Raw genomic sequence first — 13,028 nt, 5'->3', positions numbered from 1 at the left:
GAAGCCTGCGAATAGGTTTGATTGTACCCTGTGTACCTAAGATATCAACATTATATTTTGCGTGGTGCCTGTGTGTTTGACGCATTTCCAGCAAGTTTTGTTAAACTCACCTAAACTAAATTAAGGTTCACCTAAACTGCCCGTAACTCAAACACTAGAATCGACAGTGGGACTTGCTGAAATCATCATAGAAAGCATAATCAATACAAAGTTTGCTACCAGCCTTACCATAAGCAACATTACAACAAACTGGATAATTTAGTATTCACGAATTTTATTTCTGCGGGGTTACCATCATCTGGCAGAACATTATTGGAACGAAGTTCCTTATCGGACGGTTGGCGGAAGGAGCCTAGACGAAGCCTTTCTTAAGGCTCTGTCACACAGGCGCGTTTTCCGGGCAGAGCGTGAGCGTGAGCGTTTTATATGTCGCCCCGCTCACGCGCCGCCCGCAAAACGCGCCTGTGTGACGGAGCCTTTAACTTCGTTCCAACCGAGTTTTCCACGACACTCGCCATTTTTTTGACAGAAATACACTTCGCATAACACGTATCGCAGAAAAACTTTTAGTCCCATGATACTTTGGCACAAATATATACTTGCCATAATAGCAATTTCGCATAATATTCAGGTTAGAGTTTTCTGCCTATAATAACGTTATGCGAAAAATTCTGCGAAGTAATATTATGCGGAAACCAGTATGCCAAGTGTTTCTGACTAACAATATTTCTACCAAGTAACATTATGCAATACAAAATTCTAATAAACAACTTTCTGCAACTAATTAGTAAAGCATATGAAATTGTAATTAATAACAAACTAATGTAGGTATGTTTAGGCAACAACGCGACTACTGATGCGGTTAATTCAAGTCATGCTTATTGGTACGACTCATTCGACCCACTATCGATTTACGAAAGAAATTATGATAACATTGGTGAAAGTTGAAATACTTGATACTTTTCGGATCAAAAGAGCGCCTATTGGGACTAAACTGACTGACTGAGGGCAATGAACTTTGTTACTATTGTGTTAGCACCATCTTGACACAACTAACTGACCATCCGAAAACTTTATTCCAATGAAATAAGGTTTGTTATTGCCGATTGTTATTACCTTATTAAAAATTGGCCAAGTGAGTGTCGGACCAGGTCACATACATATGTACATTTAATAGTTTCAAACTTCGCGCTATAATAAGATTTTATATTTAAAAATACCTAGTAAAAGCAAAATGCGTATATTTTTTATGCAATTTTTATAGAGTGGTCAATCAACTTTTTTGTGTTTAGGAAGTTTTGCTTGGAAAACATATAAAACCTCAAAAATGCGTGTTTTCCCGGAGATAAGACCTAGCTAGCCTAGCTAGGTCGGTTTATTGCCCCCGAAAATCCCCATATAGCAAATTTAACGAAATCGTTAGAGCCGTTTCCGAGATCCCCGAAATATATTATAAATACACAAGAAGTTTATGAAATATAGTAATAATGTTTTATACTCGTTTAAAGGTCACTTACTTACTTAAGGTGATACTTACTTAGATTAGTGGTGTGTTTGTTAGAAAAAATGTTGTACCTATCACGATCACGTTTTAGTAACATGTTTAGTATAGTTCCTAGATAACTTATTATGGAAATTTATTTATATTACCACAGAACTGCAAGTTTGATAAATTTAAATACCTTAAGATCAGTGTTTTTACAGCTGTCCAGGGGAATGTAACCATGGCGGCGAGACGAGGGACACCAAAAAGTTTTTTTTAAGGTATTAGGTATAAATGTGCTGTAACTGCGTGTCCGTTCTATACACTCTACACGATCTATAGTCTGTCCGCTTTTCTAAGATCAAGTGCAACATAACATAGTAAATCAATGGCGAACTTGATCCTACAAATCGGACAGGCTATACATGAAATTTGGTATAGGTAGATAGATGTTTTCATTATGGAAATCATCCCTTATATAGTTGAATTTACTAGTGGAAGTGAAGTACTAATTCAGACGAGATCCCAGGCAGAATTTATTACTACATATATTTACAATATAATATATAATATATTTACAATATAACTAACACTGGTTCTAATGGTTTAAAAAATGTAAGTAGGTATAATAATGTAGTGTAGGTATGATAATGTAACGAATTTAGCGCACGTTAAATAAAATGCCTGCTCTTGAAACTCGCATACGTATTTACAAATCGTCAGTTACGAGTAAAATGTAAATTTAAAATGAACAGCGCCAAAGAGTGATTAAATCGGTCGATGTCTGGTGCGCGTAGTGCGACGTTGCCATACTTACTCTTACAACATGGCCGCGCGCTAGTCGTACCCGTTTCCGTGTGAAACTCGATTCAACTGCGTTGACTGTGTTGCGTTGCGAGCTTGCAAGGTGGCACCGAGCAGAAGTGCGGGGAGCGGGAGCGAGGGTAGCTAGGCGCACGGCCGGCGGCAGCGGCGTGCGGTGCGACGAAGCGAGGCCAATCAGGCAGGATGTGAGGAAGGGGGAGGGAGATACCGGCTTGTTGGGTGACGTCAGTCCGCTTTCTGAATAGCAAACTTGCATAGATATAAAACGTAGCCATCTTCAAGATACATACATAAATAGGTACGTTGATGTCAAGTGTATTATTTTTACTGACGTTGATTGATTACTGGGTCCGCTATTTATATTATGTACGAATCAAGAGACATGAAGTTTACCCATTAATATTAATTTAATTTGATTTGAAACAAATGCATAGTTGTACGCTTTGTATGTATCTAATCTAGTCTTATTTAATTATAGGTAGGTGGATATATACTGGTAAAGGTCAATGACACTATTGAAATGAACAAAAGATTAACTATATATGTAGGTATATTATTTATTTATATTATACTTACTCGGAAAAAAATATATTTCATTTTTATCAAAAGTAATTTTATGAGTCATATCTGTGTCATAACTCATAATACTCATAAGTGTGCTGGTTAAATATGCCAGGCGTGAATATTGGTGACCTCTTTGAACTAGGTAGGTATAATATCATTCTTGTTATTTATGTATAATACATTTATTTTCCTCCGATTATACCGTTTTATGTTTTGTTCTCTTCTCTTTGTAGTAAACAGGAAACAAGAATTAATAATTTGTATGTTTCCTCTACTTAAAATAAATTATTTTATTTCACACTGCTCAAAATAACCTGGTGCTTTATTATTAGAAAAACATAGATAGCAGTTATTTTCAAACACAAATTCTGTTTAATAAATCTGATAGGGGAGTTGACCGTGACGTCACTATCAACTTGTTTAGACAGTTCTAAAAAAGATGCTGATTTGACTAGTATTAGGAAAGTAGCCTATTGATTGTTCCCAGTTGATACTACCAATAAATTGATCTTTAGTGGGTATAGTCTGTCCGCTTCTCTAAAGGCTTCGTCACACAGGCTCGTTTTCCGGGCATGGCGTGAGGGTTTTATATGCGTGAGCGGGGCGCGCCGCTTTTACATACAAAACGCTCACGCCCCGCCCGGAAAACACGCCTGTGTGACGGAGCCTTTAGTTAAGGTCAAATTTAAGTTTTCGAGTTATAGAGGTATACAATTAAAAATTGTCCTGGCCCCTATTTCACCAACGTGACAGGTGCGACAATTCGACAAGTCTCATTTTTGCTGACGTCACAGGCATCCATGGGCTACGGTTATCGCTTACCATCGGGCGGGCCGTATTCCTGTTTGTCACCATCATTGTATTATTTAAAAAAACTTTATTATATATCGGCAAAAAACAGCTATTTCTCTTGTGATGTTTATGATGATAATGATGACAATTGTCACAAGATTTCAAAGAACTTTCGGTAATTCTTGACAGCAAGTGAGTTCTGTGTCGGAATTTCGTGACAATTGTCGTATTTCTTGTGACAATTGTCATTAGCTTCGCAAAATAAGTACTTATTTACTGGCGATATAGTGGAGTTTTTTTTTAATTAACATGTTGGTGGCAAACAACCACACCGCCCGTCTGATGGTAAGCGGTTACCGTAGCCTATGGAGGCCTGTGACGTCAGTAACAGTGATGTCGAAAAATGCGACATTTGTCACGTTGGTGAAATAGGGCCCTGGATAGTCGTGAAGGGAAACGTTGATTATTTCGTCTAAATGAGGTTAAATATATCGAGTTATGGAGTTTTTGGGCTTTGAAGGGAAGGGAAAGAAATTTAATTTCGTGTTCACGAGGATTTCGCCTTACGCTACGTCTTACGTAGGCGAACAACGCGCGAACGCGGCGCGGCGCGGCGCGGCGAAAGCGGCCGCCGCCGCGCCGCGCCGCGCCGCGCCGCCTGACATTCGCGTGCAAATCGCGCCACACCGCGTTCGCAACGAGATCGCTTACGTAGGACACTTCTATGGGCATCAAAGGATTGATTTCGCCGCGCCGCGCCGCGCCGCGTTCGCGCGTTGTTCGCCTACGTAAGACGTAGCGTTATCGAGGGTTTACTGTACTTACTCGGAAAAAGGCCATCCTGTTTGATAGATGTCTAATGTCTAACATAGCGGTTCACCATATGTCTATACCAGCGGTCGGCAACCAGCGGGCCGCATGCGGCCCGCGAACCTCTCACTTGCGGCCCGCGAGCCTCCGTGGCTATTTTATATGTAATATTGACAAATGACAATGTCTGATAAAGTCATAAATATTAAAAAAATGCGGCCCGCGTCCACTTCGTTAACTGCTATGTGGCCCTTGGCTGCTAAAAGGTTGCCGACCGCTGGTCTATACTATAATACTCGTTTGACGTGTCATTTTATTGAAATAGCTTTTGAAAAATAAAGGCAAATATGTAACAATAAATCATACGATTATTTACATTCATAAGTAATAGTTACTGATTTTTAAAAAGCGTTTTTCAATTAAAAGACACGTCATGAACGCGTAGTCTTTTTCAAATGCTAAAAAAAACGGAGTATAAGGGTTAATGTACCATCACGCTCTGCAATTGTTGCGTCATTTAGGGTCCTAGCTAAATTGGTTGTTCTTACGCTATAGAATTTCGAATGGGCACGTATTTAACCGGTCAACTAATTAATCGAATTTGGGTAGTTTAATAAAATAGAAATGGGTAATAAAATTAATAGTTTGGCAACAAAAACGGAGCCATAAAATAAAATATATCAATACGAGTTGTATTTTAATGTCGTTACAGCTTTTGAGTCAACCCAACACGCTCCTTCTCGCTTTGCTCGTCGTCGCACCTATCTGTTGACTCTAGCTAGCTCTAAATTTCGACTATAAGTATACTGACCATTACGTATTGGTATAATTTGAGGTGTTTTGGGTAAAAAGTGATTAAATTTAACTGTTTTCATGTTAAAATACTACTTAGCTGAAACGACATGCTCAGTTATGATGACTATAGTTGATTACTTAGATGTGAACAACTAGATGAAAACTAAATTTTATGGTTGCTTTACAATATTAGTTGCTAAATTATTATTTTAGTCGCCAACCTACTTATCACTTTAAGTTCCCTATGATTTTTTTGGGTGGCTTTATTTTGCTGCTAGTTTTTTTAATAATATGATGCTTACATTTGAGGCTGATATATTTTTTGGCGCTAAAATATTAATGCACAGCCAAATTATATTTTATTGTATATGCCCAATGAAAGTTCCTGTTTAATATTGGGTTGTTGCATAATATTTTTCCCAATTCTAAATTTTCTTGATATTTTCAGTAGACTCTGGAATAGACGTGCGCGCCGCCGCGGCGCGCCGCCGCCATAAGGAGTCAGCGCGCCGCCGCCGCCGCCGGTAGTTTAAAATTCGCGCCGAGACAAAGCCCGCAAGAGTACAAATTTAAAATCAATGGACATAAAGCGCGTGCGACGTGCTTAGCTTTAGCGTTCCCACTGTTACGTTTTTTTTTAATTCATTGTATGATTTATTTTAACCCATAAATCGATAACGTCCACTATAATGGACATCCCAAGAAAAAAAATTCTGCAACAAATATTAAAGCATAGCATTACTTTCCTCTGGTAGCGTACTTACACTACCAGGAAACTACTACTACTACTAATACTACTTGAATAATATGTTATTTTTAAGTATGTATGAGTATATAAGAAAATATTGGGAACCAGTGTGAACATAATCTTTTTGTCAAAGTCCTACAGAACGCAGAACTTGCAAGGAAGCATCCGACAGACTGACATTTTACCCATTTTTTTTTTATATGACAGTATTAAGCAGCGTTAATATAAAACGTATAATAGGTTACTAACTGGTCTGTTTATTACGTGGCAATATGATTTACATAAAAATGTTTTTTGTTTATGGGTAAAACAAGTGTAAAAAGTGTAATGTCCAGTATTTTGCCCGTTGTAGTTTGTAGTCGACAACACGGCACTTTTGCTAAGTCCAATATGTTAGACGTTGCCAAGTATGCGAAGAGTAAAATTATTAAATTTTCTGGTAGTTTTTGTGATAAATAAATTAAATAGAGGGATGTTAGGTGTTTCAAAACATTTTAAAAAGTCATTACTTGCCGTATTACGTAATGAACCAAATAGATAAAAATATATTTTTATAGATTTTTTCCCTATGGATGTGGTGTGTGTGTGTGTGTGTGTGTGTGTGGATTTGTTTTTATCAAGAGACATACCCGATTTCATTTGAGAAATTTGGTAGGAAATTTTTGATAAAAGTGCATGCATTATTGTAAAACCATTGCTTGGATGTTACTGCTTCCTAGGATAACCCGCTGTTTGATTTAATGTTAAATAAATGACGTTAATGACTGGTAAAATTTTACCACCTACGAGCTATAAAGTTATTCCAAAAATACAAAAATAGTAGGTTTTACTTCAATTCATTACATAAGTTGACATTATCAGTAAGTGTATTTCTAATTAAAAAATGCAATTATTCTATATTTATTTATAAAAAACATGAATTGGACTAAAAAAAACCTTATGCACGTAAAGTAGGTAGTCTATACTCGGCAACGTCCAAAATACTGGACGTATTTTCATTACGCGGCGTGTTTTTTTATTTACACCGATCCTGGCAACGTCCAACATACTGATATATGTTTTTTTCATGATATTTCTACAATAAACCAAAAAAACGATATAACACAGTTTTTTTGAGTTTTTTCCCGTGTTGATTTAAGAGTTAATCTTGGTTTCTCGTTATACGTATATTGAAAAGTTGAAAATCCCACGCCGCCGGCGTTACGCCGCCGCCGTGGATTTTTTCGTGGCGCGCCGCCGCCCGATTTTTTTCGACCGGCGCGCACGTCTACTCTGGAATATTCTAGAATAAATCTAGTATATAGTAGTATGTTCTCGAATCTTTCACCTAGAGTATATAAGCGCGGGTTTATTTAAAAGCATTTAGTTAAAATCGAAAAAATGAACCAACAACATCTTCGAGCGATTTACTTATACGAACACAAATTGGGAACCAGTTCGAGGGAAACAGCAAATAAGATTGACACTGCTTTTGGCCCAAACACTACTACCGATCGCACAGTACGAAATTGGTACACACACATTGGCGCACAGCACAGTACGGCGCTTTAATGAAGGAGACACAAGTCTAAAAGACATTCCTCATACTGGTCGCCCCGTCACTTTTGACGAAGAAGCATTGCGGCGCGAGCTTGAGTTGTATCCGGATTCCACCACCAGGGATTTAGAGGAAACTCTAAAATATCACTACAGTACCATAGATCGCCATCTGCAGTCGATGGGTTACCGTAAAGTTTTGTCAAGATGGACGCCTCATGCTTTGACCGATGCTCAACGTGCGTTACGTGTCAACATTTTTGAAAGTCTGCTGTTGCGCCCCCAAAGAAAGAGCTTCCTGGAGTCAATCATCACTGGAGACGAGTCCTGGGTCTTGTATGAGAACGTTACACGAAAAGCCTTTTGGATGCCTTCCGATAAACGGCCTCCAACACAGAGCTTAAAAGCAGTCCACATGGCCAGAAACTTCTCCTGTCAGTTTTCTGGGATTCGCAAGGAATGTTGTTTTGGGAGTTACTGGACGACCATCAGACTATCAATGCCGAAGCCTACGTGAATCAACTACAGAAGTTGGCGAACGCTGTTAAAGGAAAAAGGCCAAAACGTCTTGAAGTATCATTACTTCATGATAATGCAAGACCACATACGGCGAAAATTACCTGTAAATTTCTAGACGAGCTCGGTTGGACAACAATACCTCACCCACCTTATAGCCCTGATCTAGCACCTTTCGACTATCATCTTTTTCGGGCTTTGAAAAAGCATCTTCGTGAAAAGAAATTCGAAAATACCGGCGACCTAAAAAATTACCTTGCCAACTTCTTTGCCTCTCAGCCACTTTCAAGTTTCATTCTGGGCTAAGGCTATTGAAACTTTGCCTAGCAGATGGTTACATGTTCTAGATACTCTAGAGAATGATGGTGATTATATTGTCGATTAATTGTTACAATAAATAAATATTACAAAAAAAACCCAACCCAATATTTTAGTTGCCCGATTAATAATAAAGCCTTTCGAATGTAGCAAGAACCCTAAATGGCATAGCAATCCCGTGTGACGACTGTACCTATTACACTGTTTCTCTTGTATAACAGTGTCATGATTTAAATCAAATAACTTAAAAGATAATATAACGTAGCCCATATTATAAATTCTGATGACATCGATTTTGTTTATTTATCGGTTTATGATGTGAAAACATTTTTTTTTCCCGCAGCTATGGCCGAGTCCAGAATGTCAAGTTGCTGGGTCGAACGGAGAACGCAAGCGCCCTGGCGGGCGGGAGCGCGATTAGTGGGTGCGGTATTTGTGCCACAGTGGCCTTTATGGACATTAAGTCCGCATCGAAGGCCCACAACGCGGAGCACGTGCTCGACGACCGCACCCTTACCACCGAGTACTACGAGCCGGCCGCGATACCGACGGCGGCCGGAGCGCCCTCGGCCGGCTCGTCACCCGCCGGCTCCGGATACTCGGGTTCTTCGTCCTCCGTGAATTCAGCGCCCAACCCACCCTCCACTTCGCGGTACCATCTATCGTAAGTGCAAACATCATTATTAAATATTTTATAGGCAGATTAAAGGTCGAACCACATCAGAGGACCCACCGCGGGCCACGTTTGACGTGTTGCCTCACTTGCCTCCCTGTCACTCTTACGTACGAATTTACAAGCGCAACAGAGAGGCAACACGTCGAGCGTGGTTCGCGGTAGGCTCTCAGAAGTGTTATGCTGCACGTCATTGGCTTCCTGCACATAGACGTGCTTGCAAACGCCAGTTGTAATGTATAAAAAAATATAACAGATATCTTTGCACGCACTGGGGTGGTTCGGCCCTTAGACGATGCTAGTCTCTCTGGAATACCATGCCAACACACTATAACAGTACAGTCAACATCAAACTTACTAGCATCGTCAAAATCAGCGTTATTGGTCTCCCCGTTGATGTCGTACTTTGCATACAACGTTCCTATAGATATGTTGCTCTATTACCATCCGATTGGACGTACGCAGCGTACGGCGTCAACTGTAGGTTGAGATTCAATGTCCAGTTTTATAAAGCTCCGTTTATTTATTATTTCTCTTAAAAAGTCAAAAAATAATTGGAATGACATTTCGGATCAACGGAACTTTGTAAAACCGAACATGAGCGTCAATTGCACGTATGTATTTAGAGGAAAAGGTCATCTGTTTTATCTTTATCAAAGCGAAACATTTTATTTTGTAGTTTTGTTCCCTTTTAAACCTGGGGCTCGTTTGGACTACATATGTAATTTTAATGATACCTCCCAAAATGACAAAAATGACACCGGCCAAATTATATTTTTGGAATTTAAATGATAGATAATAAATATACATACCTAAACAAACATCGTTATCGCGGTTGCAAAATAAATGAAGATAAAGAAAACGCGCAACAGAACGTTTATATAGAAAGAGTAACACATAAATAAATGCCTACATGTTCAAATAAAATGTTGTATTGCTCTATTGTGTGATTTTCGTAATTACGTATAAAATCTGATTTTATTTTCAAATCTTTGATGGTTGAGTTACTGCAAGTTCGATATCTTTTGACCATATAAGGTAATAGGTTAAATTTGAATGGCGAAGATTTTTCTGTATTCAAATTTAATCCTTGGCACTTTTACATGTAGTGCCCATGTCGAATACTAGTGCAGCGTCGAGCACTAGTACTTCTACCTTACTAATAATAAGGCAAAATAAATGAAAAATATAACATGCACATCGGCTTTTAACATTTCACTTTACGGGTGTCACTTTATTATTGCTTAGTTTAATCATTGAGTACCGTTAAGTAATTTTTTGCAACCGAGATGACGAAGTCTTCACGTGTCCAGTCCACCTCAATTTTCTACAAGTAGACATACGTGATATCACAGCATGTTGCTGTGAATTGTTTAAAAAAAAAACATCTTTTTCCTTCAATCGAAATTGACCGGGGTCACTAATCTTCCAAAAACAAAAATTAAACGATAGTCAAGGTCAATACACACCAGATGCGTATGCAGCACGGCTCCGATTCCCTGTGATTTTCCCATTCGACACCACGAGCTGTGCGTATACATGTCCGGTGTGAACGTCCTTATTTAAAAACATGGGAAACATTATGTAAATAAATTATTATACATGGAAGCTTCACGTAATTTAATTACATACGTGCAGATGACCTTAAAATCTTCTTAGTGACCTGCCTTTTGACGGTGTCGGTCACCTGTTTTTCGTGTTCTGAACCCTGGCATCATAGTATCCACAAAATGGGCCTCACTCAAGACGCTTATATTGCAATGTTGTGGTAATTTGAGCTTAAACAGTGGCATGTTCTTTATGTCCTCGCACAATCGGTGCCGCCGCCGTTTAGACAGTGAGCGCAACGTCGGAGCTCAAGGATTTGCAAGGATTGCAGTGATTACCTTGGATTGCAGTGCGTGAATTTCCAAATAAAAGTGACTCAGTGAAGTGATAATAAAAATGTGACAGTGTGTGCGTCTACATTATCGGATTTGTGGATTGCAGTGAAACATGGATTGTTACATTGTCACTGTCCTTGGCGGCGGCCCCAAATGGTTTTATTCTGCACCTTGTTATTAACTGTGTGTTATTATGATATAAGATCTGGGCTTCGTAATATTAATCTTGTGTTTTGTTTTAACATAATAAGTTTGCCAAGCGGATTTTAGTCACGTGCTCTATATAATTCACCTTCTCACCCGGCTTTGGCCACTGTCTCAAAATCACATGCTCTATATAAATTCACCTCACCCGGCTTTGGCCACTATCTCAATCGCGAATTGTGAATATTGCATTTACATTGCAATAAGTATAAAATATCTAATTTATATCAATTATTTCTTAACGGTCAAAACAGAACCAGGGCCCCGTCAACCCCTTCCCAGAAAAAAATCTTTAACTGGCTTAGTCGTTTATCGAATAGCCAGCTGAGCCAGCTCCAATGATTGGCTTTCCCTTTGAATTGCTTACCCGTTCATTTGACTTAGCTCCAGGAAGGGGTTTATCTTTCAGAGATACCGCTAAAATAAAGGGGTATCCCCTACCTAATTCAAAAAATTATGATATCTATGCTGTGAACGCTAGACACCCAGTCCTTCACTAATAGTCTAGACAAAAAAAATCAAAATCGCTCTCCTCTGATGCGACTGGCAAATCATATTACTTTTTGGCAACCGGGTTTTCTTTTAACCTAATTAAACCCCGCTGAATCCGAATTTGCCGGTTGCCTGATCGAAATCTTGACCGGAAGTGAAATATTTGATATTAAAGGTCCCTTTTTTTAGTTTCTCGTAAATAACTCTTAAACGGTGGCGCATAGCAAAAAATGTTCCTATACATAAGTAATCTGCATAAAATTGCCTAAAAGAAAGATTCAGTACAATTTTTGGCTAGGATCAATATTCAAGAAGATATTAACGCGGGAAATTTAATTATAATCACTTTTAAGGTCCAGTTTTTTAGTTTTTCGTAAATAACTCTTAAACGGTGGCCAATATCAAAAAATGTTGTTAACGTTAATAATCTACACAAAATTTTCTATAAAAAAGATTCAGTACACTTTTCACAGGGAGCAATATTTAAAAATATATTAAAGAGGGAAAGTTCATTATAATAAATTTTAAGGTTCCTTGTTTTTAGTTTTCCGTAAATAATTTGAAAAGGATGACTCATAGCAAAACAAATTCTTATACATAAATAATAAACATAAAATTTCCTACATGTGGAACACTTTCGCTAGGATTAATATTTAAAAAGACAAACAGCGGGAAAGTTAATTATAATAAATTTTAATGGGCACCTTTGCACCCAGTACAGCCCGCGGAGGCCTTTTAGATTAAAATATTCTAATATTTAGATATATTTAAGTTACTTTTGTATGATTATTTATGTACCATTAACCTTTTGTATAATAAATTTTAATTCATTAAAAAAAAAAAGTCCCTTTTTAGTTTTTCGTAAATAACTCGTAAACGGTGTCCCATGGCAAAATAGGTTTTTATGAATAAGTAATCTACATAATATTTTCTCCTAAAAACATCTTGAACACTTTTCTCTAGGATAGGATCAATTTACCTATTTAAAATGATATGAAAGCAAGAAAGTTAATTACAATCAGTTCACAGGTCACTTTTTTAGTTTTTCGTAAATAACTCGTAAACGGTAAAAGGAGTAAGTTAATCATAATCAATTTCCAAGTCCCTATTTTTAGTTTTTCGTAAATATAACTTGTAAACGGTGGCCCATAGCAAAATAGGTTCTTAATGTTCTTGTAAATAAATAATCGAAATTTTTTTTTGCGAAAAACATAATTGTACACTTTTCTCTAGGATCAATGTTTGAAACGATATTAAAGGAAGAAAGTTCATTACAGTCAATTCACATGTCACTTTGTTTGGTAAAAAGTGTTCCACATGTGTCTTACAAGAAATTATATGTACATTATTTATGTATCAGATTTTTAGGGTTCCGTAGCCAAATGGCAA

General features: G+C 37.9%; 1 protein-coding gene across 3 annotated transcripts in view; it reads left to right on the top strand.

Annotated features, from left to right (window-relative positions):
* The window catches only part of LOC134672465 (protein split ends), a 163,174-nt gene that overhangs the window by 36,156 nt on the left and 113,990 nt on the right, over window positions 1-13,028 (top strand). For all 3 annotated transcript variants that reach the window (XM_063530389.1, XM_063530388.1, XM_063530387.1), the window contains exon 2: window positions 8,731-9,051. In XM_063530389.1, coding sequence (XP_063386459.1) covers window positions 8,731-9,051 — 321 coding nt within the window. The remainder of the gene's footprint in view (window positions 1-8,730; window positions 9,052-13,028) is intronic.

This window comes from Cydia fagiglandana, chromosome 17, assembly GCF_963556715.1.
Source record: "Cydia fagiglandana chromosome 17, ilCydFagi1.1, whole genome shotgun sequence".
NCBI classification, from domain to species: Eukaryota; Metazoa; Arthropoda; class Insecta; order Lepidoptera; family Tortricidae; genus Cydia; species Cydia fagiglandana.
The sequence above is the reverse complement of the archived record's forward strand: the minus strand, read 5'-3'. Positions and strand labels throughout refer to the sequence as shown.